This window comes from Camelus ferus, chromosome 33 (assembly GCF_009834535.1).
Source record: "Camelus ferus isolate YT-003-E chromosome 33, BCGSAC_Cfer_1.0, whole genome shotgun sequence".
Taxonomy (NCBI): domain Eukaryota; kingdom Metazoa; phylum Chordata; class Mammalia; order Artiodactyla; family Camelidae; genus Camelus; species Camelus ferus.
This window is the reverse complement of record NC_045728.1, coordinates 17775796-17800181: the sequence shown is the minus strand read 5'-3', so window position 1 is coordinate 17800181 and position 24386 is coordinate 17775796. Positions and strand designations below refer to the sequence as shown.

Genomic DNA, 24386 nt, shown 5'->3' with positions numbered 1-24386 from the left:
AGAATTACAACCCAGTAATACTAAAAATCCCATTTGAAAGAAATAATACCAAATTATACAGACTTTGCTGTATCCTCTAGAAGAGGATAAAGCAAAAATGTTTAAAATGAAGCCAGAACAGAATGGCAATATTTAATATTCTTGCCTTCATCTTCTGATTAAAAATCATGACCCTGACCTTATAATGAAGGGAACTGGCTAGGAGATTATCCTGCCAAGTCTCCTCCCCTACTTTGTCACTTCCTTTTCTATTCTCTAGTCAAACATTTTTATTGCAAACAGGAAGAGCAATCTAGTAAAAATCCTTTCTTTTCATGTAGTGTACCGTACACATTAATAATTCCTTAGAGCAGTATAACCAGAGAGACTCAATTCCTAATTATACACTGAATAGAAATACTTTTGGTGTGATGAGACTGATCACTTATCCAAAAGAAAAGCATAAATAAGAAAATGAGTCATGTCATTAATTAACCTCCCTTCCTTCCCCTCAAACTACTCACTCTCTTCCAATGTATAACTCTATAGGCTTAGAAATCAATGCAGAGGGGTCTGCTTTACTCAGCGCATATATACTTAATTGTATCTTAAATATATTACTAAGTTGAATTAAAATAAATCAGATATCTTATTCTAAATTTTGGTTCTTTCTTAAGGGCTTAATGATAGCAATGTGTACAAGCAAATCAAAATACTTAAGACTATGACATATCTTAAATACATGTCATGTCACATCATAGTAACACCATGTCTTCATATTTATAGAGAATCTCATGCAAGAAATGGTATTGTCCAAGTGTTTCCTTTAGCATCCATCCTTTTGAAAGGCATTCCCTTTAATACGAGGACCCACTGTGTGGTGTTGATACACCGGTAAGGAGGAGATGGGACTCTCCAATGCTCTTTCCCTACCTCATCCACAAACATTCCAATCTTCTCCGCTAATAAAATTTTTAAAAACTCACCATTGAACATGAAAAGCAATAAGTGGAAGCTAAAAGCTGAACAGGGAAAGTGTGGTGTGCATACTAAAGATCTTTAAATCCATGATCTAATTCAAAGCTTATTTTTTAATTTACCAGTTCATCAGAGGTACCATCCTTCTCATCCTCTGAACCTGTAGCCAGTGAATGTGGTTTCTAGCTATATATTCTTTTTATTAAAAGTATTTATTCTTAGCATAGGGAACATAATTTTAAGATTGCATATATTTGTTTTACAAAGAATATTTATATCCAAGACTGTGAAAGTGGAATCAAAAGTGGAGAAAGGATCAAAAGAAAAAAAAAGGTGATAAAGAGAATTCAGAAACAACTTAGTTCCATTTAAGTTGCAGTGGGTTTTAAAATAAGGCAGTGATAAGTCCACAAAAACTTTCTGGGAGGAGAACAAAACTTCCATATCCTTGCAAAGATTAAGGCAGTCAAAGGAGTCTGAAGAACATCTGGATCAATGACCAAGTGTGCCTGCTTTCCTGGATTTACATTGTATTTCAGTGTAGAAACACAACCAGTGTTGGTGATAAAGTTACATTAGATACTCCATGATAACTCTGGTGGGAGGAAAGTCTCTGTTTTGTAAAATACAGATGGAGTCAGAAGACTCAGGAAAAATTTTGGTCAATAAGTGGTGAAGACTCTAGAAAAAAATCATTCACCAGAGATAAAGAAGAAAACCAGGAGGATTCTGTCATCCTAAGGAGGTCATCAGTCTGCTGCTGCTCAGGCGGTAAATAAAAGAGAGATGAAACTGCATCCAAACACCTAATTTTGAGCTCTGTTGAGGCATTCTTTGCTTGATATCCCATTCTCATGAGCAAGCGTTCAAAGCGAGTTCCTGTTTTCTGTAAAACCTGTTTTCCTTCAACATTGGATCCCAGAATTCCAATCGTGTCCACTGCTACACCAGTCATGGTGGGGTCCTGACTTCATATCATTTCAAAGACTCTTTCCACAAAAAAGGATAACGTTCACAGACCTGTTGAGGGCTATCTATCCATGATAGCCAGGTTTCCAAAAAACTTCACTAATCCTGGCAAATAGAAGCTAGCGAAAGGGTCTGTATCGGCCCCCACAATTATGTTAGAAATCTGATCAATTACTCCTTCCTGAGCAAGGTACTGTCGTCCATGATGAGTACATGCCAGTGATGTCACCATCTCTATACAGGTGGCTCTGACCAGCACATCCTCACCAGTCAGTTCCTTAAGGAGCTGGGTTACCAAGCCACTAGTGGTACAGTAGTTTAAAGATTCTGGGGACACAGAAGAAATCTCCACAATTAGCTCATACACCCTGTATCGAACAATGTCATTTGTTTTCATTACACTTTTCAAATCATCCAGCAGATTACTTTCAAAGAAAGCCTCCAGGCCAGCTCGGGTCAGTGACATTCTTGACAGGGATTTAATGGCCGCTTTAGCTACAGATAGATTCTCTCCACCAATACAACAAACGATTTGTTTTAGCAATTCAGCATTATTTAGAATCTCAGTAACAGCATCAGAATTTTCAACAATTCTTCCAACCTGGGACAGAGTAAGGAGTTTTACAGAATCATTGGGATGAGTCAGTCCCCTCTGCAGGTCACTCCTGAAGTTCCGGGCCACGTGAACTGGCTCCAAAGCTTGGAGCAACCTCTCCAGGATGGATACACACAAAGCAGTCTGTTCCCAGGGGTTCTCGCTGAGCAGGCGGAAAAGCGGGCCTAGGCGCAGTTCCGCCGCTTGCTCGCGGAGCTCGCTGAGCGGCACCGACTGCAGCGGTGGCTGCAGAGCGCGGAGCTCCTCCAGCGGCGCTTCCAGCCGCGAGACCTCCCTCAGCAGCGGCAGCGCCTGCGCTGCCATCATGTCCCCTCCCGCCGGGGCTCGCCTGTCTGCCCGCCCTGCTCGCGGCTCCCGGCGCGCTTCTCTGAGCATCGCGAGTAGCTATATATTCTTTATGTAAAAATCCTAGAGTAAATCCTTCAGAATTCAGCATCCTAAGACTGAATTGAATTTTGGGATAATAAAGAGAATAATAGATACCAAAGAAGAACTAAGAGAGGAAACAGGGAAAGAATAGTCATACAATGACAAGAGGGGAATGGGGAAGGAGGTTGAAATTTTCTTATTAAGAATCTTATACAAAAAAAAAAAATCCCCTAACTGTACAAGAATAGAGCATATAAAACACCATATAAAAAATAAACTCAAAATGGATTAAGACCTAAATGTGAGACCAGATACCATAAACTCCTAGAAGAGAACATAGGCAGAACACTCTTTGACATAAATCACAGCAATATTTTTTTGATCCATCTCCTAAAATGAAGGAAATAAAAGCAAAAATGAACAAATGGGACCAATTAAATTTAAAAGCTTTTGTGCAGTAAAGGAAAACATTGAGAAAACAAAAAATCAACCTACAGAATAGGAGAAGATATTTGCAAATGATATGATTGACAAGGGGTTAAATCAAAATATGTAAACAGCTCATACAACATAGTATCAAAAAAACAAAAACAAAAATAAAAACAAACAGTCCAATCCAACAATGGGCAGAAGACCTGAAAAGACATATTTCCAAAGAAGACATACAGATGGCTAGCTAATAGGCAGATGTAAAGATGTTCAGCATTACTAATTATTAGAGAAATGCAAATAAAAACAATAATGAGAAATTACCTAATACTTGTCAGAATGGCTATGATCAAAAAGTCAACATTGTGAAATGACTATAACTCAATAAAAAATATTTTTAAAAAAAGTCTATGAATAACAAATGTTCTTGAGGTGTGGAGGAAAGGGAATACTTGCACACTGTTGGTGGGGATGTAAGTTAGTGCAGCCACTGTGGAAAACAGTTTAGCGGTTCCTCAAAAAACTAATATGATCCAGCAGTTCCACTCCTGGGGTATATAGATATCCAAAGAAAACAAAAACACTAATTTTAAAAGATACATGCACCCCAATGTTCATAGCAGCATTACTTATGGTAGAAAGGTATTGAAGCAATCCAAGTGTCTATCAACAGATAAAATGAATAGAGTACGTGGGGGGTGTGTGTGTGAATAATGAGATATTATTCAGCCATAAAATAAGAATGAAAGCTTTGCTATTTGTGACAACATGGATAGACCTGGGGGATATTATGCCTATGAAATAAGTCAGAGAGAGAAAGACAAAACTGTACAATATCACTTATATGTGGAAATTTAGAAAATAAAACAAACATATGGGTCTAACAAAATAGAAACACAGGTACAGAGACAAACTAATGTTGCTAATGAGGAGATGGGCAGGGAGAAGGGCAAGACAGGTGAAGGCAATCAAGAGGTGCAAATACTGGGCATAAAATGAGCAAGACACATGGGTGCAGCGTACAGCACAGGGAGTGCGGCCAGTATTTTATAGTAACACCAAATGGGATATAATCCGCAAAAACATCAAATCATCATATTTTATACCTGAAACTAATATAATGTTGTAAGTCAACTATAGCTCAATTTACAACAAACAAAACCCTCAAAAAGAATAAAAAAAATCTACTGTCCCTATTTTCTACATTTTTGGGGACAAAACAGGACTTTAGTATCTCTAGTAATCAGCTGTCTTATGATGGAAGGGATAATATTTACATGAATCTAAAGTATCAAAGTTTGTTTTTAATTAAGAATGTCTAGCAGAGTAACTTACAGTTATCCCTAGCATTGGTAGGGCCGCGTTGATAACGTCATTTGTAGTATCTGTATTTGTTACTGTTACAGTTTTAGACTGTAGGAAAAAAAAAAACAAATAAAAAACACAGCTATAAATACAGAATTTTAAAACAGGTGCACAAATAATTATCATCAAATGGTTATCTACAGGCAAATCTTAATTTAAAGTGTTTAAAGAGTAGAGCACATGGCCTAAGTAGAACACAAACCCTTGATTATAATTTATTTTCATTCTATTATATATGATGCCTTTTAATACAGCATCTCTTTCTCTTAAAATAAAGAATATGTGGCTCACAGAATATAAGACCTTAAGCCAGACAGAAAAAGGATAAAATATTTCAGAGAGATTACATGAATCACCCTCCCAACCAAAAGAAAAAAAAATCAGTGAGGCTGATCATCCAGCCCATGACTATTTCCATAATGCAGCATGTTAGTAAAGAAGGGACTGAGCTGGATTAATTCCTATTTCTTCTTGTGTACCATTTTCAGTGTGGGTTTTTATTTCTTTGCATGGTAAAAAGTCAGTTTACGTAAAATCAGAATTAGAACTGGTTACAAAAGACATTTCACATTTAGACTTAAAAAGCCCCACTGTTTATTGAGCACTTTCTCTATGTCAGGCACTGCGGCTACCGGGATCTTCATTTCTGAAATCTGGAGCGGCCTTAAAATCAATGAGTCTAGCGAAGAGACTGAACATTTCAGAAAGCTCAGTCCTGTTACCAGCTTTGCCATTAAACAGGGTATCTGTAACAGCTCTGTGCTAAACCACAGTGAGAAATGACTATTTAAAAATCCAGTTCACAACAAAGAGAATAAGATTCTGAAATATCTATAGAGTTCACTGAATTCCAAGGCATTATTTAAATATAAGACAATGCTATGCTATAAAAAATAAGTATTTACTATAGGTAGGTTCTACATGTTACAATGATCAGATAAATCAGCAATTAGGGCTGTGTCCCTGACGGGGCTTAAATGGCACAGATAAGGCAGCATAAATGGAAACAAAATGATGTATAAATATGAAGCTAAGTGAAAGCCACTAATAACTCATCACTCATCCCTCTGTTATAGAGCATTTCTTCTCTATGAGCCAATTACTTGACATGACAAATTGCTTAAATTTGTTAACTGATTTCAAATTGTGTTCCTTGCAGCTCCACGGTTGGTGCAGAAGTGTCTCAGAACCCAGCAGGGAGGGCTCAGTGTTCATCTTGTACCAGAATGTCAGAGATGTTTTTGCAAACTTGAGATAGACTCTCATGAAAGGCTTCTGCTTTTTTACTTTAAAGTCTGAACAACCTCTCCATTTCATATAAAGAAACACTCAATATAAAATATTTTGTAAAGTGAAGCATCTATCCTGTAATACTAATAATCACCCGCAATCTATCTGGTTTCTAAGATGATGATTTTTCTTAATATTAGAGACATCTGCTCAAAACAGTAATTATAGGATGTGTATTTTTCCCTGCATGCCTCTCTGGTAGACAAAACAAATGAATTTTAGCAGACAAGTTTTCTTTGGCTAGTACACAAAATAAAGAGACAAAACTGAAAATGTGGCTGTTTTTCCCATATTAGCAGAAGTCACTAGCAGGTGGCACATAACTGAAGGCCAAGGATAAAGAACACTCTCGTACATGTACTCCTGTTTGGGGGAATCACTCTTTCTGGCAGCAGGGCTCCCCGAAAGGAGACTATTGCCATGAAACAACTTCAGAGAGCAAAGGACAGTGTGTTGCATCATTGTGGACTTCACCAGGGTCTAGTGATAGAACAGAGCACCCAACCCGACCACAAACAATATGATATAAAAATAAAGCTAAGTGAGGTCCACTAGTAACTCAACCACTCAAATTTTTATGGTGTGAGACTGCAGAGACCTTCTGTAGCAAAGTAAGGGGGAGAAAAATCACCACAATTTTCCTGCTGGCTTTCGTTCAGTAGTTATGGCAGCTGGTTACATTCAGGATTTTCATGGAAAAATACCTTGAAAAAATTTTTTAAACACTTGCAGTGTATGGAAAGTGTGTACTTGAGAAAGAACTGGTTTTAGAAGAGAAGGTGAAAGAAGAGAAAAATTTGAGTATTTCCCTCAAGCAGTGACATCTGGCACTCGTTATCAGACCTTTGCATAACTTTTGCCCAGAATGTATCTGTTTTGTACTACATATTTGTCCACACACAAAACTACCCTGTGTGATCTGGAGCTCCTGTGATGTGTGACAATCCACAGTATTACAGAAATATTCATGTTTCCGTTTTGCTCACATCATGGCACATTGATATAACATCATGGCACTTTGCTGTATTTCAGTCATCACATTCCACATAATGACTAGGGCTAAATAGACTTTTTCTTGACCAATATGATAATAACTGTGAGGAAGAAACATGCTGATCCATAAAAATACCATCTCTCCCAGCTCATCCATTTATTAATAACCCGAGGGATTCAATCCCTAAAAACTCAAAGAATGGAGAACTTTCCAAAACCACTCTCTCCTTATCTCTGACAAGTTGGAAAAAAGTTGCTTAATACTAGTAGGAAATATCTCCTTATGGAAATGGCTTTACTACAAGCCTCTGCAGCGGCTTTTGGAAGGACCCAGAGAAGCACGGATGCCAGAGGAAGGCAAGAGACACCTGACAGGCAATATCCTTTCCAAGTGTCAATGTTCAACAAGGATTTCTCTTGTTTCATTTTCTCTAGGGTTGCTTTTCACTTATACAAAGATATACATACACCCAGGAAAATGCACTTCCCCACATTATATTTCTAAATGCCTACCTTCCATAGAATGCACACAGTCTGTCTGTCTTTCTGTCTACCTGCCTGTCTCTCTTTTCATCCATGGCATTCTGCCTTATGTAGGGACCTGGAACTTAATTTTTTCTGGCTTAGAAACACTTACATAGGCACAATTCCCAATGTCCTTGGCGATGACTTTGAGCGGAATGCTCTTCGGGTAGTCCTTTTCTTTCTCTAGATTGATGTATCTAATCAAATGCAACAACAACCCAAAACAACACTGAGTCAGATGGATTTTGCTAACAGCTTATTTTTAAATCAATCTATTTTTGCTAATATTTTTCAATATAATTATATGCTATTTTTTAAAAGACAGGTGGAAAGACTCAGCAAAGTCAGATTACATTATGGGTTGGAAGATCACTTTAAAAATTCTCAGGACATTAGGCATGGGCACAAAAAAGAACAGAGAAGATCCATTCCAAGCGAGGCTTGAGAAGCAGAGTCAGGTTAAGGCACCTCTGGGTGATGTTTTATCGTCAAAGCCTCCCTGCCTTCCCTGGACAGGCCCAGAACCTGGCTCATCGGCGCAGGAGCATTTATAACACTTTATTAGACCAAACCAAAGCAGTGGCCTTTCCCTTCTCACTGAGCTCTCCAGGGGAGTGTGCATCTTGGTTATCTCCAGTGCTTGGAAAGGGAGAGCAGGGAGGAAGGGGGAAGGTCCACGGGAATCAGAGATGGACCTAAATTGACCATTTTAGTCTGTATGCTCAGAGGTAGGGGTAATAATTGAATTCTGAGGTGCTCAGCAGAAAACCCTCCATGTGTGGAAACTTAATACATGCTTTGAGGAAACTGTTAGCTGCAAGTGACAGGTTGGAGACAAAGAAAGAGATGGGAGAGATTACTAACTAAATTCTGTCTAATATGATCCAGACCTCAATGTTCTCCTTCCTAGAAAGTAAGAAATACATGTAATGAGAGAACATTAATTGCAGCACATAGCTTGGCATACAGTCTAAACCTCAGATTATTCTGAGGACAAATGAACAATTTCCACTAAGAGGAAGGGGAATAGTTTGGGGCACATCCCTGCAGAGAAGAATTTAATCATTTAACTACACCTGAAAGATTAAAAATAAGTATACTGAAAAAATACCTCTGAAAGAGATAGAACCATCTGCCCGTTTGTTCTGGGGAACTGCAATGAAAGAAAATGGGAGAGAACAATTAAACCGTGTAGAATACTTATCCTAACAAATTAAGAGCATCAATCCAGACAAAATATCAACAGCCCATTGTTGCTGATGGGGGTGCACGGTACTGCTGCAACCCTGGGCAAACCTGTGCTCTGGAGAACCCAGAAGTGAAAATCCCTGTTAGGAAAAACTACACAGTCAGGTTTTAGTTTCTTGGAAGGATCCAAGAAAGATCAACTTTCTTTCTTTATGGCTCTCTTACAAGTAATATCCTTATAGTGGAGAAAGTACTTGATTTGGAATTCCAACACCTGGCTTCAAAAATATACGCAAGACATATTTTCATGGGCGAATCACTTATTATCTCTAAGCTTTGGTTTCCACATCTGTAAAACTGGGCTAATTATCTCAAGAGTGTTTTTGTAGCTTTAAGTGCCATGCAAACAGAAAATATGCTTAATTTGAGATTAAAGAGATTAAGGAGAAATTTGGCATACTGATGGCAATATCTTGGCTCAGAAACCAGTTTGTTGTCAGGAAAGGAAACATTTATTTCTCTATACATATGGCAGAACTATAATTCAGTTATTTAGTTCATAGAAAATTTATTCTTAATTACTGTAATCCTCTGATTAAGATCAACTTATTTACAACTAAATTACTACTGATTAATAATTTTTCTGGAGTCACTGCTGCATTTAATTCTTAAAGTTAAAAATAATTTAAAGTTTATTTCTACATAGTCTTGTTACTCAGTAGCTTTTAAAATCATATTTCTAATCTTCGAGAAGTTGGAAACCTCAGTTACTTTCTTGCTCCAGGAAAATACACTTAACAGATAGTTGTAACTGGTTTCTAACTCTGTTGTTTAACAATTTTCTCCATGAGCAATCTCCCAGGATTGGTCATCAGAAAGTTCATTACATCTCTTTGCCACTGACCAATTTTCATCTTTCATAGTCCCTTACAATCTTTGACGCCTTCTCCTTTCCTGAACAGGAGATTTTCTAGGTTCATTTATGTCAAATACTGCATTTATTTGGCAAAAAAATCTATGTTGAAAAAATTAGGTAAGTTTTTCTTTAGACTTGTACCTTTTTCAAAGCAATTAAATAAAACTGTCCCTTTAAACAATCAGTATTGTAAACTTTTAACTTGTTATTGATATATAAGATACACAGAGAGAACTTGTACAATGCTTAATTGTACAGCTTGAAGAATTTTCACAAATTGAACACACCCCGTTTGACAGGCTCCCAGATTAAGAAACAGAAAACCACCTTGGAAGATTTCTTTGTGTTCCTTTTCAGGCACTAGTTCCTACTATCCTGACTTCTAATAAAACACAATAGTTTTGTTTATTTGGGCACTTTATATAAATATAACCATATAGCATGCAATATTTTATACCCGACTTCTTTTATTTAACATTGTGTTTGTGAGACTTATCCATTTTACTGCACGTGGTTTTAGCTCATTCATCCTCAGTGCTGCTTCGTGTTCCATTGTTTGAATACATAGCATACTTTACTTTAAAATAAACAAATTATGAACAAACAAATTAATTCACTCAGATTACTTTGGTAATCTTCTTGCATTTTCCCCTAGCTCTTGCTCTAAGCAAGAATTCAGGGCTTCTCCTTCCCTAGTAATTCCTAATCTCAGGCATTTTTGTAGAACTAAAAACAGAAGTACTCCCAAATCAAGGTTATTTCAGTGTTTCATAAACACCTAAGAGCCAGGAGAGAAGCCAGCAGTGTATCTTAGAGAAAGAAAAAGGGGAAGATAGTTTGGGAAGATCCCCTCAAATTTGGGAGGTGATTAAGAGTTAGCTGGAAACCACATGTCATTCAGTTGAGATACCTAAGGAAACAGAAGACCCTAGAGGAAATGGTTATAAGGAGCAGGTGCAGAGGCTTCTTCCTAAGCACCAAGGCATTAAAAAAATCTTTGTTTTCTCTATTCCTCAGATTGGACAATTTCTATCAATGTACCTTCAAATTGACTGACTCATTTCTCTTTCATTTCCATTCTGCAACTAAGGCCACAGGGGGGATTTTTTTTTTTTAAATTTAAGATATTACAGCTTTAGATCTAGATTATTCATTTGGATTTTACAAATATTTCCTATTTCTCTGCTTCAATTTCCCATCTTTTCATTCATTTTAATTGGCTTCTCCCTTTACCCACTGAGCATAGTCATAAGAGCTGCTTGAAAGTTCTTTTATGGTAATTCCAACATATGAGTTATCTGAGGACTGGCTTTTATTATCTTTTCCTTTCTAGGTTTTTCCTATGTTAAGAAATTTTAGATTGCATTCTGGACATTAGGAATGCTTTGTTTTGGAGACTCTGAGCTATGTTATATTTGCTAAATACTGTTGATGCTTTTGTTTTAACAGACAACTAACTTTATTAGACTCAAGCTGAAAACTTTATCTCACCTGTGTTGAGCAGCACCTTAGTTCGATTTTTTTAGCCTTAGTTCCAGACTGCTTTAAGTCTGTTCCATGCATGTGCGGTTCAGCCTTCAGCCAGAGGCTGGGGCACAGTCTAAACAAAAATTCTGGAGCTTCTCTTCTCTGATACTCCCCTTTCTGAGATTTCCTCCCTCACGTTCCTATGGTGGTGGCTGACCCAGACTCTGTACTTCGGTTTGAGCCCAGAAAGACTGTGGCTTTTTGTCGGTTTGGTTTTCCTGCACCACCATGTGACTGCAGCCTGCCCTCAAGCTAATGCCTTAAAAACAGGAAACTCACCCAGAGTTGCTGCCTCATTCCAAGGTTCATTTCTTCTCCAAAATGTGCCAATTTTTGCTCACTTTTCAGGACCCTCAGGTGGTTTGTTGCTGTTTGTATTTTGCTTAGAGTTTACAACTGTTATCTGTAGAGTGGTCAGTCTGTTGAGACCTCACTCTGCCAAACCAGAGTCTGAACTCTTCAACACTACTTTTTTTTTTAAACAAAAGTAATCTTTTAATTTGGAAATAATTTAAAATTTTCAGAAACACTGCAAAGATAGTACAGAAAGTCTCTGTATACCTCATGCCTAGCTTTCGTTTCCTCTACAGGAATCCTGACTGTTCAGATTTCACCAGTTTTCCCATTAATGTCCTTTTTCTGTTCTAGGATCCACTCCAGGATACCACATTGCATTTAGTTACCATGTCTCCTTAGTGACTGTTTCTATGTCTTTTCCTGTTTTTGTTGTTGTTGACCTTGACAGTTTTGAGGCTTACTGGTTAGGTAACCCTACAGAACATCCCTCAATTTAAGCTTCTCTGATTCAGCTCTCATGATTAGACTGAGGTTTTGGGGAGAGATGCTACAGGAGTGAATTGCTCTTCAAGGGGCAGATATTCACACAACATCACTAGTAATGTTAACTTAACCATTTGGTTAAACTGCTGTACTTTTCCAGGAATTATAATGTATTGTATAACTTGTTTCTACATTTTCCATTCTTCTTAAGAAAAGTTTCATGAAAAAACTCCTTGATTAAAGATGCCATGTAGTCCCAGCCCTCACTTGAAATCGCTTCCTTTCAGCTGTAAACTCCAAGGAGATTAAACAATAGGAAATGATAATATCTAGAGAAATCTGTCATGGAAAAGAAGATATGCTGAGAATGATAAAAACACATGCTTTCTTCCAAATAAGTTCTTAAAATCTTTTGGTGGGCCAGTTGTGCATAACAGAATTTCATGGCATGCTCTTCCTTTATCAAACAATTAATAGCTTAAAAATTTTTAGTTCTCTAGCTTTAAGATAATGTCTGAGGGGTTTGATGGTAGTGAGGAGAGAAGCAGCAGAAAGGAAAACATTGTGTGCATGAGATGAAAACCAGCTCTTTCAAGCTTTCAACATTACACTGCACTTGAGGATGCAGTTGTTCAAAATCACAAGTTAGAGTCCTGGTCGGCTCACCTTGATGTGAAAAGTGCCAACTTAGCATGTTCAGAATGAGAGCACAAAGATTCTCTGTTCATACATTCTCTGACTCCATCCCCACCAAGGAGTGAGTCTTAGGAAACTGACTTTCACTCCTTGTATCATGTATTTGCTTTTGATTGTCACATCTCTATAGGCGCTAAATCAGAACATGATTTACAATTCAGGAACCACATTATTTCATGACACTAAATTCATTTCTATAGTTAATTTTTTTTTTTTAGAAAATTTGGGAGTATAAACCAGTTATTCAAACTTAATTGGAGTATTTTATGAAATTTTTTTCAGTAAAGGTCTGCTTCAGTGGTTTGAAAAGCCAAGTTGAAAGCTCAATATATAAAGCAATACCTGACCACGAGGGAAGGGATGTTGGAGAGGGGGTCCTAGAGCTCTGACACCCCCTTCCTCTTCCACAGTGCTTGAGATGTTTCAGTAGCCCCTTTAGAAATCACCACTCAAACCAAGATAATGATTCCAAGAGTTCTCAGTATTTACCAATGTATTTCACATATTTTAATAAAAAGCTCTTTGGGAAAAAATATAAGGCATACGGGAGCCTTCAGTAGGGTGTGTCAAAAGATGAGTCACTGGCTTCAGAACAGATCAATCAGAAGAAAATATTTCCTTTAAAAACTCAGAAGAACAAAACTGGAACAAAATTTGATTACTTTTTTTTCCTCCACCCTGGACATTCCATAGCTGACGGGATTTCACAGCAGCCGGCCCATGGACCGGCCACGGCACTCACCTGAAAGAGACCGCAAAGTTGATGGTGGGCCAGCCCAGGATAAAGGATTCCATGGCGCTGGTGCTGCCTTCTTCCACTTCATCCATGTGGCTTGCTACCCACATGTCACTTAATTTTATTGTTTTTTTAATCTTAAGATTGTTGTTGTATCTAGAAAGATAAAAACCAGACAGGGACTTCTTGTAATTTGGCTTGTTAAATTTTATGACAACTTCTGCACTTGTGATAAGAGGACAGTTCTCACTAATCACGGGCAAAGAATGTCTTATTCGCTGTTTTTATCTTCGGTGCCTACCACGGTAAATGGTAACATGGTTGGCTACCTTGGCCCAAAAGGGCCTTTGAGACGTTTGGTGTATTAGTCCTAATGTCTGCATTTATGACAGCAAATAGTCATACACTTGTGACTTTATTCTTCTATATTGAGCATTGCATTTGGATCAAACCCCCTAATTTTAAACTTGCTGCTGTTACAAAAAATTAATTCATTTACTATTTACAACTTGCTTACTTCCAAAAATATTTTAGTGGTTGAACAGAAGAGTTAAAAAAATTATTCAAAAAATGTTTATAAAATTTTCACCCTTAAGAGCAATAGATACACTAAAAAATATAACCTGGAATTAATTACAGAAATTTATAATGCATTTCCAACTGGGCAGCTATATGATTTTCTAGTCTTTAGAAACAAAGATTATTTTAAATTTCCTTTCTTAAGATTTTGTCCATACCATTTCCCCATATATTTTTACTAAAATTGAAAAACTGTAGCCTAAAAATAGACTCTAAATTAAACTAAAAGAAAAAAATACCAAGAAGTTGTTGATACAATTAATATTTATCCCTGGAGACCCAGAAGTTGATCTTCTTTAAGATGGCAATGAAATTGCTTTCGGACAATTTCTACCTAATCCTCCTTAGAACCTTGGTATTGAAACCGTTATATCTCTTGGCATAGTTCACAGATTTAATGCTCGTAATGAACCCGAGACTTAAATGGAAGGCATTGGGAAGGATAAAAAGAACATTCTGGAAACCTGGGTACTTCCTATCATTCAGAGCCATTTGTGGAAACACCAGAAGCTAAAGCAAAATCCCAGATACTTCACAGGAAAGTAACCCTAAAACTCCTCATGGAATATTTAAAAGCTAAAATTCTTCAGCAGGATTTATAAAATGAAAGGGGATTTTGCAGGAACTATATACACGAAGGACAGTCTAGATTCAAAGCCTCATCTACGCTTCCTGTAGGGCACACCACTTAAGTGTAACAGTAAAGTGCTTTGTGGCACAGTGGCTTCATTCTACATGAGTGGACTCTCGGTTTCTTACAGCCCTCCTACTGGTTTTCAAAGGGACTTGTCTTGTTGGTATTGGCTAGGGTGCCCAATATATGGTTCAAACTGCTCACTCCCCAGGTAAGATCTGCAAGCCCATGAGATCCCCGTCTTCTTCTGTGTCCCCTCCAAGGGGTGGAGGCCCCAACCTGATTGCTTCTCCTCCCTTTCTACCTGACTCCTTGCAGATCTTTCTTTGCAGCCTTGGTTGTAGAAAAGTCTTTCTGCCAGTCTCCAGCTTTTTAGTGAGAATTGCTTCACATGTAGCTGTACTTTTGACATGTTCCCAGGGGTAGATGAGCTCACGGTCCTCCTACTCCACTGTCTGGATCTCCTCCCCACCCATGTCTTATCTATGACACTGCGTAACTTAAGTGTGAGGATGTGGATAGTAGAAAAGAGTGTTTACTATTCTTTAGTGACTAAAAATCTCTTTGATGAGATTGGATTTGCTAAACGACTCTTACCTTTTATGATGTTTCATAAACAATGAGAATGGGGGATGGAGAAAGTTGCAACCACTGTTTTCTAGGCTGGATGTTAACTGCATTGGCATTTAGTGTTGTGTGAAAAGTGAATTCTTTTGGTTACCTCTACAGTATATTCCAAATATGTCGGTATCCTTCATGTAACTGCCATTTCCCCAGTTAAGGCCCTCACTATCTCTTATCAGGTCTAGGCCAATAACCTCCTGTCAAGTCTCCCTGCTTCTACTCTTGCCAACCCTCTAATCCATTATCTGTCATAGCCAGAACAATATTTTAAAACTATGAACTAATTAAAACCCTTTGGAATAAAATCCAAACTCCCATCATAGCCTTTGTGGTACCCGGGCCCCAAGATGGTCCCCAATAACACCTGTTTCCTGATATTCATACCCTTGTGTAGTTCCCTCCCAACTGCACCAAGGGTGGTCTCTGTGGCCAGCAGCAGACCCTGGAAATGATGGTACGCCACTGCCGAAACAGGTTATAAGGCTGCAGCTTCTGTTTTGGGGGGTCTTTCCCTTATGTACTCTCTGCCTCACCTTCTTGGATCTTTCACTTTGAGGAGACCTACCTGGAGAAGACCTACAGCCCTGGGCCAACAGCCGCTGAGGACCTGAGGCCTGCCAGCCCCCACGAGTGAGACGGGAAGGGGATTCTCTAGCTCCATTTAAGCTCTGACCTGACTATAACCACAGTCAACAGTTTGACTGCAACCTCATGAGAGCCTTTGAGCCAGAACCACCAGCTAAGCCACGCTCAGATTCTTGACTCAGAGAAAATGTACAAAGACATTCATACTCATTAGCTGTTGTGTTTTGGGATAATTTGTTATATGATAATAGACAATTAAAGCAGCCCCCAAAGGTCCTGATAAGCTGATCCTTGCCTATTTCCCCTGCTTATCATGCTCCAGTGACAGGCTTTCTTTTAACTCTTCCAAAGGGCAAAGCTTTCCCCACCACCTTTGTACTTGCTGTCTCCTCTGCCCATCTTCCTAATATCTTAATGGTTGGTTGCTTTTTATCCTTCACTGATTTTTTTTTCCCTTGACTAAACCTACCTAACATATATCCCAGATTTCACTTCAACTAGCACCCTATTTTCTTCTCAACACTAAGTACAATTTGTAATGTCTGCCCCCACACATTAGAATGAAAGTATCAAGGAAGCAGAGACTGAGAGAGACTCTTCTGACCCCAAGAAATCACTTCGGATACTGGGCAGCTGATTCCTCCTGCCATGCAGACCTGCAGAGCTGTGGACTAGGCCTCCAGTAAATGGGATACTGGCCAGTCGGCTCTCACTGCTCTGTGTTATTGCAGCAAATTGTGCTGGACCTGAACCCAGGCTACCACACTGACACTACACACTCAGTCCAGAGTGCTGGGCGACTGGAAGTAGGCAGAGTGAATGTTTCACAAGCCAGTTGGACAGCATCTTGATTATGGAGTAACAGTGACAGGTGTAATGTAAAATGGTTGGCCAATCAGGCTGAGTTCTACATCATGTGTTCGAAGCACAGTATTCGTTTCCACCTCTGCACAACGACTCAGAGAAAGGAGTCCTTGTTGATGTGTAAGAATTTAGAGGCCCACAGTGTATAAAAGGAAAGGGAAAGGACATTCGGGCAATCGAGGCTTACCTCAGTGTCTTGGGAGAAAATGTCTGGAGTCCAAACTGTTAACGCTTAGGATTCTAAAAAGTGTTTAAAAGAATAAACTGCTAAAAGTAACAATGAAGACAATGTCTACACATAAAAATACAAAAGCAGGGATCATGTCCATCACAGTCTTCTTTGCATCCCATATTTATAGAGAACATGGCACAGAGTGGGGTCTAAATGAACACCTGTTGAATGAATAAATAATTGAAACACTCTGTTCAAAACCAAACCAAACCAAACGTAAAACTCACTTCAGATATTAGTTATGGTAACAGAGTCCAGACAGTCTCATAGTAAGCAAAGAACAGAAAGGTTGCCTTTGTCAGTGGAAATGCAATTTTATAACAATAACCAGGGGAGAGTGTATAGAGTATACTCACTTGACTTTGGCCACAACAAACATGTCATTGAAAAGAAAAAGATGCCGCTCCTGCCTGTGCAGGCCTCTTCTGATGTCTACCCGTTCGTCAATTAGCAGGGTCCTACTGGAGCACATGGATAACAGAAATGTACATGTGTCCACGGTAGCAGACGGGCCTTCCCTGCAGCAGATCAAACGCCACAGATCTTTGGTCAGGTGATCAAATATAGACTTTCTACAAAATTTCTACAAAAATCACAGCTTTCTACTAGTCTTTTTATGACCTGTGTTTTCATTTTTCTTGGGTAAACACCTCATGGCAAAATTGTTGGGGCACAAAGTAGGTGTATGTTTAATCTTATAAAAAACTACCAGATAATTTTCTAAAGTGGTTGTATCAATTTACATATTCAACAAGGCTGCTGGAGAATTTTAGTTGCTTCCCAACCTTGCAAACTTCTTTTTGCTGTGGTTAGCAGAGACCAAAGGTTAATTAAGTTATTTTAAAAATGTTCTGCATTTAAAAGCAATCCCAAAGGATTTTAATACATAACAACTCATTTCCCACCTTACAATAATAGTTTTAAATAAGTAGATTTGATGGCAGTGTCTGGGGAGAATCCACAATGAAGTTAAAATCTTTTTTTTTCCAGTGTGGATTTATCAATGTACATGTTTTACAGTCTGTCATTTTTAAAGATCTACATATAATAAGCATGGCAAGAGATGCCTCATGATTTTAGCAATCTAAGTATTGATCAAAACAAAAAACAAAAAACAAAAACTCCTACACTTAGCACTCCACAGTAAAAATAGACATCTCAGCTCTCGCATAATTTTAAAAGAAAAACATCTTTTACAGAAGGAAACAAAAACACAAATAACCTTTGTATTTTTTAAAATGACAATCTTTTTTTAACATTTTTTATTGATTTATAATCATTTTACAATGTTGTGTCAAATTCCAGTGTTCAGCACAATTTTTCAGTCATACATGGACATATACACACTCATTTAAAATGACAATCTTAATCAGCGTTTCCTACTTAAAAATGTATTTCTCAATCATGTGACTCTTAAGTGTTTATTTTTATTGAGTGCAATGCAGATATATGTGTTTTATTTTAGTCTCTTGGATATGGAAATAGGGAGGAGGGTAAGAGTACAACCTTCTATTTAGCCTCTCAATACAGCCTGATTACGATTTACAACTTATACTTAAGAGCGCTCTGAAACAAGCTAACAAGTACAAGGGGAGTCTAAGAGTCAGCCTGCTGCCTGCTTCTTATGTATTAACATTCCATCTTCAAATACATTTGTGAAGCCACTTCTGAAAGGCAAAAAGCTGTTTTAGGACCTTAATCATTTTTCACTAAAACTAGATGACAGCCTTCATGAGGCTGGGCCACACTACTATCCCGATATTTATCCCTGAAGCTCACTGTAACAGTGAGTACACAGTCAGGTACAGTTTTAGAGGCAGTGTTGCTTCATCTTAAATCACGAAAGAAAATAAACTAAAATTCAGAATGCTTCCTGGAAATGTCTGCGTTTATAAGGGGGAATCAACTAATGGCTACTGATGGCTGGGTAGTACCAGGCCCCAGTACTAGGTAGGGTCCTGATAACCTCAAAGCCTAACATGTGGTCCCTGCTCATTACAAACACCATCTATTTCACAAAAAATTTCTCTCAGTTGAATTCTTGATCAACATCTCTTACATACCTAACACTTACATCCTACCTTGAACCTCTTAAAAGTATTCTCACTTAAAATACACTGAGTGTGTGATCACCATATAATAAATTAGTTGTTCGTAATAGTGATCAGTGTTGCCTTTGCTGGGTGGCTGCCATGTGCCAGGCACTGGAGATAGATGTGGTTTCTAGCCTCAGGGAGTTAGCAATGTGACAAGGGAATCAGACCAGTAAACATCATGATACACCAGAGAGGTAAGTGACATAAAAGAAATGCAGGGCACTGTGGGCACAGAGAAAAGCCAAAATAGGAGGCCCTCTCTGAGACTCAATTGGTTAGGAAAGTTTCTTGGAGGAACCAAAGTCTTAAATGATGGAAGGACAACGAAGGCCGAAAGGGCATTCTATGGAAAAATAAGAGCGTGTCAAAGACAGGAGGGTGTGCATCAGTAACCCTGGGAAGTTAACAGATGCTGGAGTGACAAAGGTCTGAAGAGGAGGAGCAGCAGACGAGGAATGGGCTGTGTATTACAGGTGTTTTCCCCACCACCTTCAGACTCCATCTGAAAGCACTGCAGGATTTTAAGCAGGACACTGTGGTTTACAATATGTTGAAGAGAATAAATGAGGGCAAGCTTAGAGGAAGGGAGACCTTTAGGAATTTGTTGCAGTAATCTCAGGAAAGAAATGTCATGGACCTGAGTTGGCAGTGAGAAAAGGATAGAGGATATAGGAAAAAAAAACATATTCAAGAGATATTAAAAATATAGATCCTTAAAATTGCAAACTGACTAGTTGGGGGTGGGGTAAATGGAGATCGACTTGGCTGAGAAAAGGAATACAATAGACTTACTGCCCAGTCTTTATTTATTTACTTATTTTTAATTTATTTTTCATCCAACAAATGCCTTCTGAGCATCTGTGTGTGTTGGCTAGGCACCATGTTAAACAAGTTAGACTTACCCTCTACTCTTACGCAACTGCTGAGTCTGATTCTGCCACAAAGCACCTACCTGACATCACGTCACTGTTGCTCAGCTCACTCTGTAACAGAGGCTGAGAACCACAGCCCACAGTCATGTTTTATTTGGCCTACATTCTGATTGCCTGGTTCACCACATTCCCTCACTTGCAAATTCTTTACTCTGTATTCTACACCTCCCAGGGACCTGATTTGTGGGAACAAGCGGGATTCTCAGTCCTCCTGACCTGTCTCAATTTTAGGCAGAGTCTACGCACCTGGGCCTCTGAGGTAGGGTCTTCTCATAGTCCTGCCCTTCCTCAATCCCCATGGCAGCCTAATTCTGCCTTGAATTTGTGATAGCTCTTTGGGGAAAAAAAAAAGTTTCTAGCTTCTCCCTCAATGGCAGCAGACCTCTGGTTTGTATTGGTGCAGAATCCTGAGACCAAGAGGTTTTTCTGCCTTTCCCACATGGGTAGATGGTCCAGAAGCAGTGGATATTTGCCTGTGTCCTACAGGCGAAGGAGAAACCCAACTCCAACAGGCAGGTAGGCCTTGCTTCTGCCCCTTCCCAGGGAGCAACGGGACTCCACCTGAGCCCTGAGGGTGAGAGGGTTTGCTGTCTCTCCCTTGGTGGTTTAAGGCTTCTGGTTTGTACAAAAAAAGGTCCTTAGGAAGAAGGCAGTGTTTCATGCCTATTTCCCAGAGGCAACCAATCAATGTTTGCATACCTGTGACACTAAGGTGGGCTCTTTTCTGCCTCCTGACTACCTCGACTCTTTCTTGTGCAAAAACTAGTGGCGGCCCATGAAAGAGCCTACCGGTGAATGTTCACTCCCTTCGTCTCCTGGGGCTTTCAGTTACTTTAAATTGATACTTTAGAACACACTTGGCCTTTAAGAAATGCATTAAACTTTTTGTGGATTTCTTCTTACCCACTTTGACGATGGTCAACATCTTCATCTTATGCTATTTCAAAAATGAAGTAATTTGTGAGTCCTATCTCTTTTTAGAGGGTCTTGTCACTCTTTGGAATTTAGTTCACTTGGTTGTCTTACAAACTCAGCTCACTAAAGGGTACAAGAAAAGTTACACTTTTGAAGATTATGTGGCTTTTACTCATTGTTATAATGGCAATGATGGTCTCTTGAGGATTTATTTTATTAAAGAAAGCAGCAGTTATTAGTCATGTAGTGTTTTTCAACCTTTGGTCCTTGAAGATGTAAATTAAATCTTCCTTCTTTGTATTAAGTCCTTTACAGTTCTAAATTTCTAAGATTCTGAGATTATCAAAGATGGGAAATAAATATAAATTTAGGCTGGAGCTATAAGAGAAAAGAATAAAAAACTAAATTTGGCTGTGAGGTAGTCACTGGCCTTTGAGAGAGACAGACAAGACAAAATTAAGTTACAATGTGTGGTGAGAGAGATATAACAGCCTAAGTGAAAAAACATGAGAATTTAGTGTGAGGAATCAGGGGAGCCTGGAAAAGGAAGACAGGAAAATCTGCCCAGGAGGCATATCACAAACCATAAACTTAACTAAGCCTTGACGTAGTTCTCCAAGTGAAGAAGCAGAAAGGGAGTATATTTAAGACAAAGAGAGGTAAATAAACCATAGAAGTGTTTAGGGATGACGATGTGGCAGGGGGTTGGGGGAGTGACAGGGGATGGCAATGAAGTGCATAAACTTTGGCACAAATAGACCTAGGTTTGAAACCCGGTCAGCACTTCCTTAAGACAATAGTCTGAAGGCTCTCAATAACAGTAACAATTATTCCTCTGCTTCCTTTACATGTCCTTTTTCTGGGTTACTGAAGGAAAGCCAATCATGGAATTCTAAAGCTCCCTTGATAAATCTCTCAAGCTGTACAAGGGAAGGGAGTAACTAGCCTAAAACAGTTAAGAATGACTTAGGGCAGCCTGCTGACCCCATGGAGAGGGGTGAGGAAAAGTGAATAAACATCACCAATGAGGCAGTGCTTTCCCAGTGCCGAAATTAAAGATAAAACTGAGTCATAACTGCAGTGAGCAAATTAGGCTATAGTTGGAATGAAGAAGTTAAATGGATGTACCAATCTCCAAGTACAAAAATAAATTACTTTGACCCTGTGAAAGCTCACTAGGATGTGGAGAGACTTAATATAATCTTCTACAGTTTCCTCTCAGAATCATACCATAGGAAAAAGAGCATACTACACCAGGAACAAATGTATCTGATCATTTTGAAAGCACATGAAAAGTTGTTTGAAAAAGAATAAAGTGATATGTGGGTCTGCGGAAGTCTTTTGCTCAACAAAGCAATGAATTCCGCTTGGTAAAAATTTACCAATTTTGCCACCATACAAAGCAGCTGTTATCTCTTTCCTTTGAATCTGAATTTTACAACTTTGGAAAATGTTCCCTGCGCGGAAAGAAGGGCTCCTGTAGGATGCTCACCATCTTCGTGTATTAAATTTCTACTTTGTGTTCTGCTCATCACATACCTTGAATCATCTATCAGTTTCTCAATTAAAACCTCAGAACACATTGTCCAGAACTGTAGGAATAGGCCTTATGCACAGCCAACTAGCATGTAATGCAAGGCAGCACAATGACTAGTGTTTGGCACAGGTGTTTTTTTCTAACATAACATGTCAGTATAGTTCATTGCAATTTTGAAACGGTCTTAAAAGATTTTTTTAAATTCCTTTAAAATTCAAAAGGAATTTTAAATTCTCTGTACCAAGAAATTGTACCTAGGTACAAAAGGTTTATAGAATTCCAAAAGGAAAGTCTAGTGACATCTCTTTTAAATTGACTTTTCCTTTAAATTGTGTCAAAAGGTTACAGAACTATCTTAGAGACTCATCATGAAAGGGGCCTTTGTGAGGTCATTCAGCTCATTTCAGGGATGGTATCTGCCAGGTTCACAATCTATTGCAGGTAGAAGCAGTGTTTCACTGTGCTGTGAAAGCAGGTCTGAACATAATCCTCAGTAAACCATTTGAGAGTATAAATGTACTCCTTGCATTTCAAAGTATGGTTAAGTTATCATCCACTTTAGACTAATTAGATGTTAGATGCTAGACAAAGAAACAGTAAATGGAATAATGAAGAATCTGTAGAACACAATGTGGGACAGCCTGAGTAGGACAACGTTAGCCAGTGTGTGTGTAGCCACGCACAAGAGGACTGAACTGGCCAGGAGGAAGAAGTCAGTTAGCAAATGGCTGCTTTCCTCCTTCCCCAATGCCTTCTGCTGTGGTCCTCTCATCCAAGCATCCTTACCCCAAACCAGCCAATTTGATAACCCTGACTCACAGCTCTGGCACATATGAGTCCCCTGGAGTCTGCTCATCTCAAGTGGCCAAGCAAACCAGGTCAATCCTCCATGTCTCAGGCCCTAACTTCCCAGAATTATTCCAGGCACACTTTCAACTTCTGCCTAGGGAGACCTTAAGAATTGTCAGGGTCTACCGAGAATAAATTTCAAATATTCTGAACTAATCTCACTTCAGGTGTGACCTAGAAATATAACTGTTTTGCTAAAATGAATTTTAATGTTAGAGTCGAGCTGGCTTCCAGACTGCATCTTTCATCTTTTTAAATTTTGCATCTACCATGGTCCTGAAAGTGTCTCTATTCCAGGATAATTGTACTTCAATGCTGCTGCTACTATGACTACTACTAATAGCCTTCAGACTGGCACTTTATTCCAGCACTGATTACGTGCTAGAAGCTACATTAAGAGCTTTACATACAGAAGAGCCATTCAGTTTTTCTTACAGCCTTATAAAGTAGGTTTTATTACTACCCCTGGCTTAAAAACATGCCCAAGATCACACAATCACAGTACTGGGATTCAAAACTGGCCATTTGGCTCCAGAATCCATTATCTTAGACATTGTATCATCCTCCTTGTCTTTATGCAATGCAAAGAACATTCCATCAAAATCAGAGACCTGGGTTTTCATTCCCCTCTCTAATGCTATAACCAACTGTGTGACCCAGGGCAAGTCATCCTCGAGTCATGACTCAGCTTCCACTACATACTGAGCCAGGCTCGAAGTGTTTCCAGTCATACGATGCTGTGATGATAAAGTAGTGGATTTTCCTTAACAAACTTGACTTTGCCGGAGAATTCAAGAGATTTAAACCTTGCAAATGAAATATACCCAAGGGAAGGAAAAAGGCAACTAATAATAACTATGTAAATTTCTAAGCATTTTCACTTATTTTCTCATTTCATATTCTATGACGCAAGCATTAGATTCATATTTTACAGAGGAAAACATTGAGACTCAGAGATTAGGTAATTTACCTAAAGTGACACAGAAAATCAGGATGGAGAGCCAGCATTTGGACTGCAGCCGAAGCCCAAGCCCTTTCTGCTGTGCCACAGTGCTTCCTTGGCACTGCCTTTCCTCAGCAGCAGCAGAAAGCAGAGGTGAAAGGTAATATATGTAAAGTACTTATTACGATGTCTTGCAAACAGCACACACACAATAAATGAGTTTGGATGGTGAGGATGGAT

The 24386-nt window shown here is 38.8% G+C and overlaps 1 protein-coding gene and 1 pseudogene across 1 annotated transcript in view; both read right to left on the bottom strand.

Moving 5' to 3' along the window:
• The window catches only part of ARHGAP20 (Rho GTPase activating protein 20), a 70368-nt gene that overhangs the window by 26235 nt on the left and 19747 nt on the right, over positions 1-24386 (bottom strand). Inside the window, 5 exon segments of the mRNA XM_032472423.1 lie at positions 4676-4753; positions 7626-7710; positions 8625-8666; positions 13363-13512; positions 17231-17392. Of these exon segments, the coding sequence (XP_032328314.1) occupies positions 4676-4753; positions 7626-7710; positions 8625-8666; positions 13363-13512; positions 17231-17392 (517 nt within the window).
• On the bottom strand, positions 1023-3284 carry LOC102518909 (annotated as a pseudogene).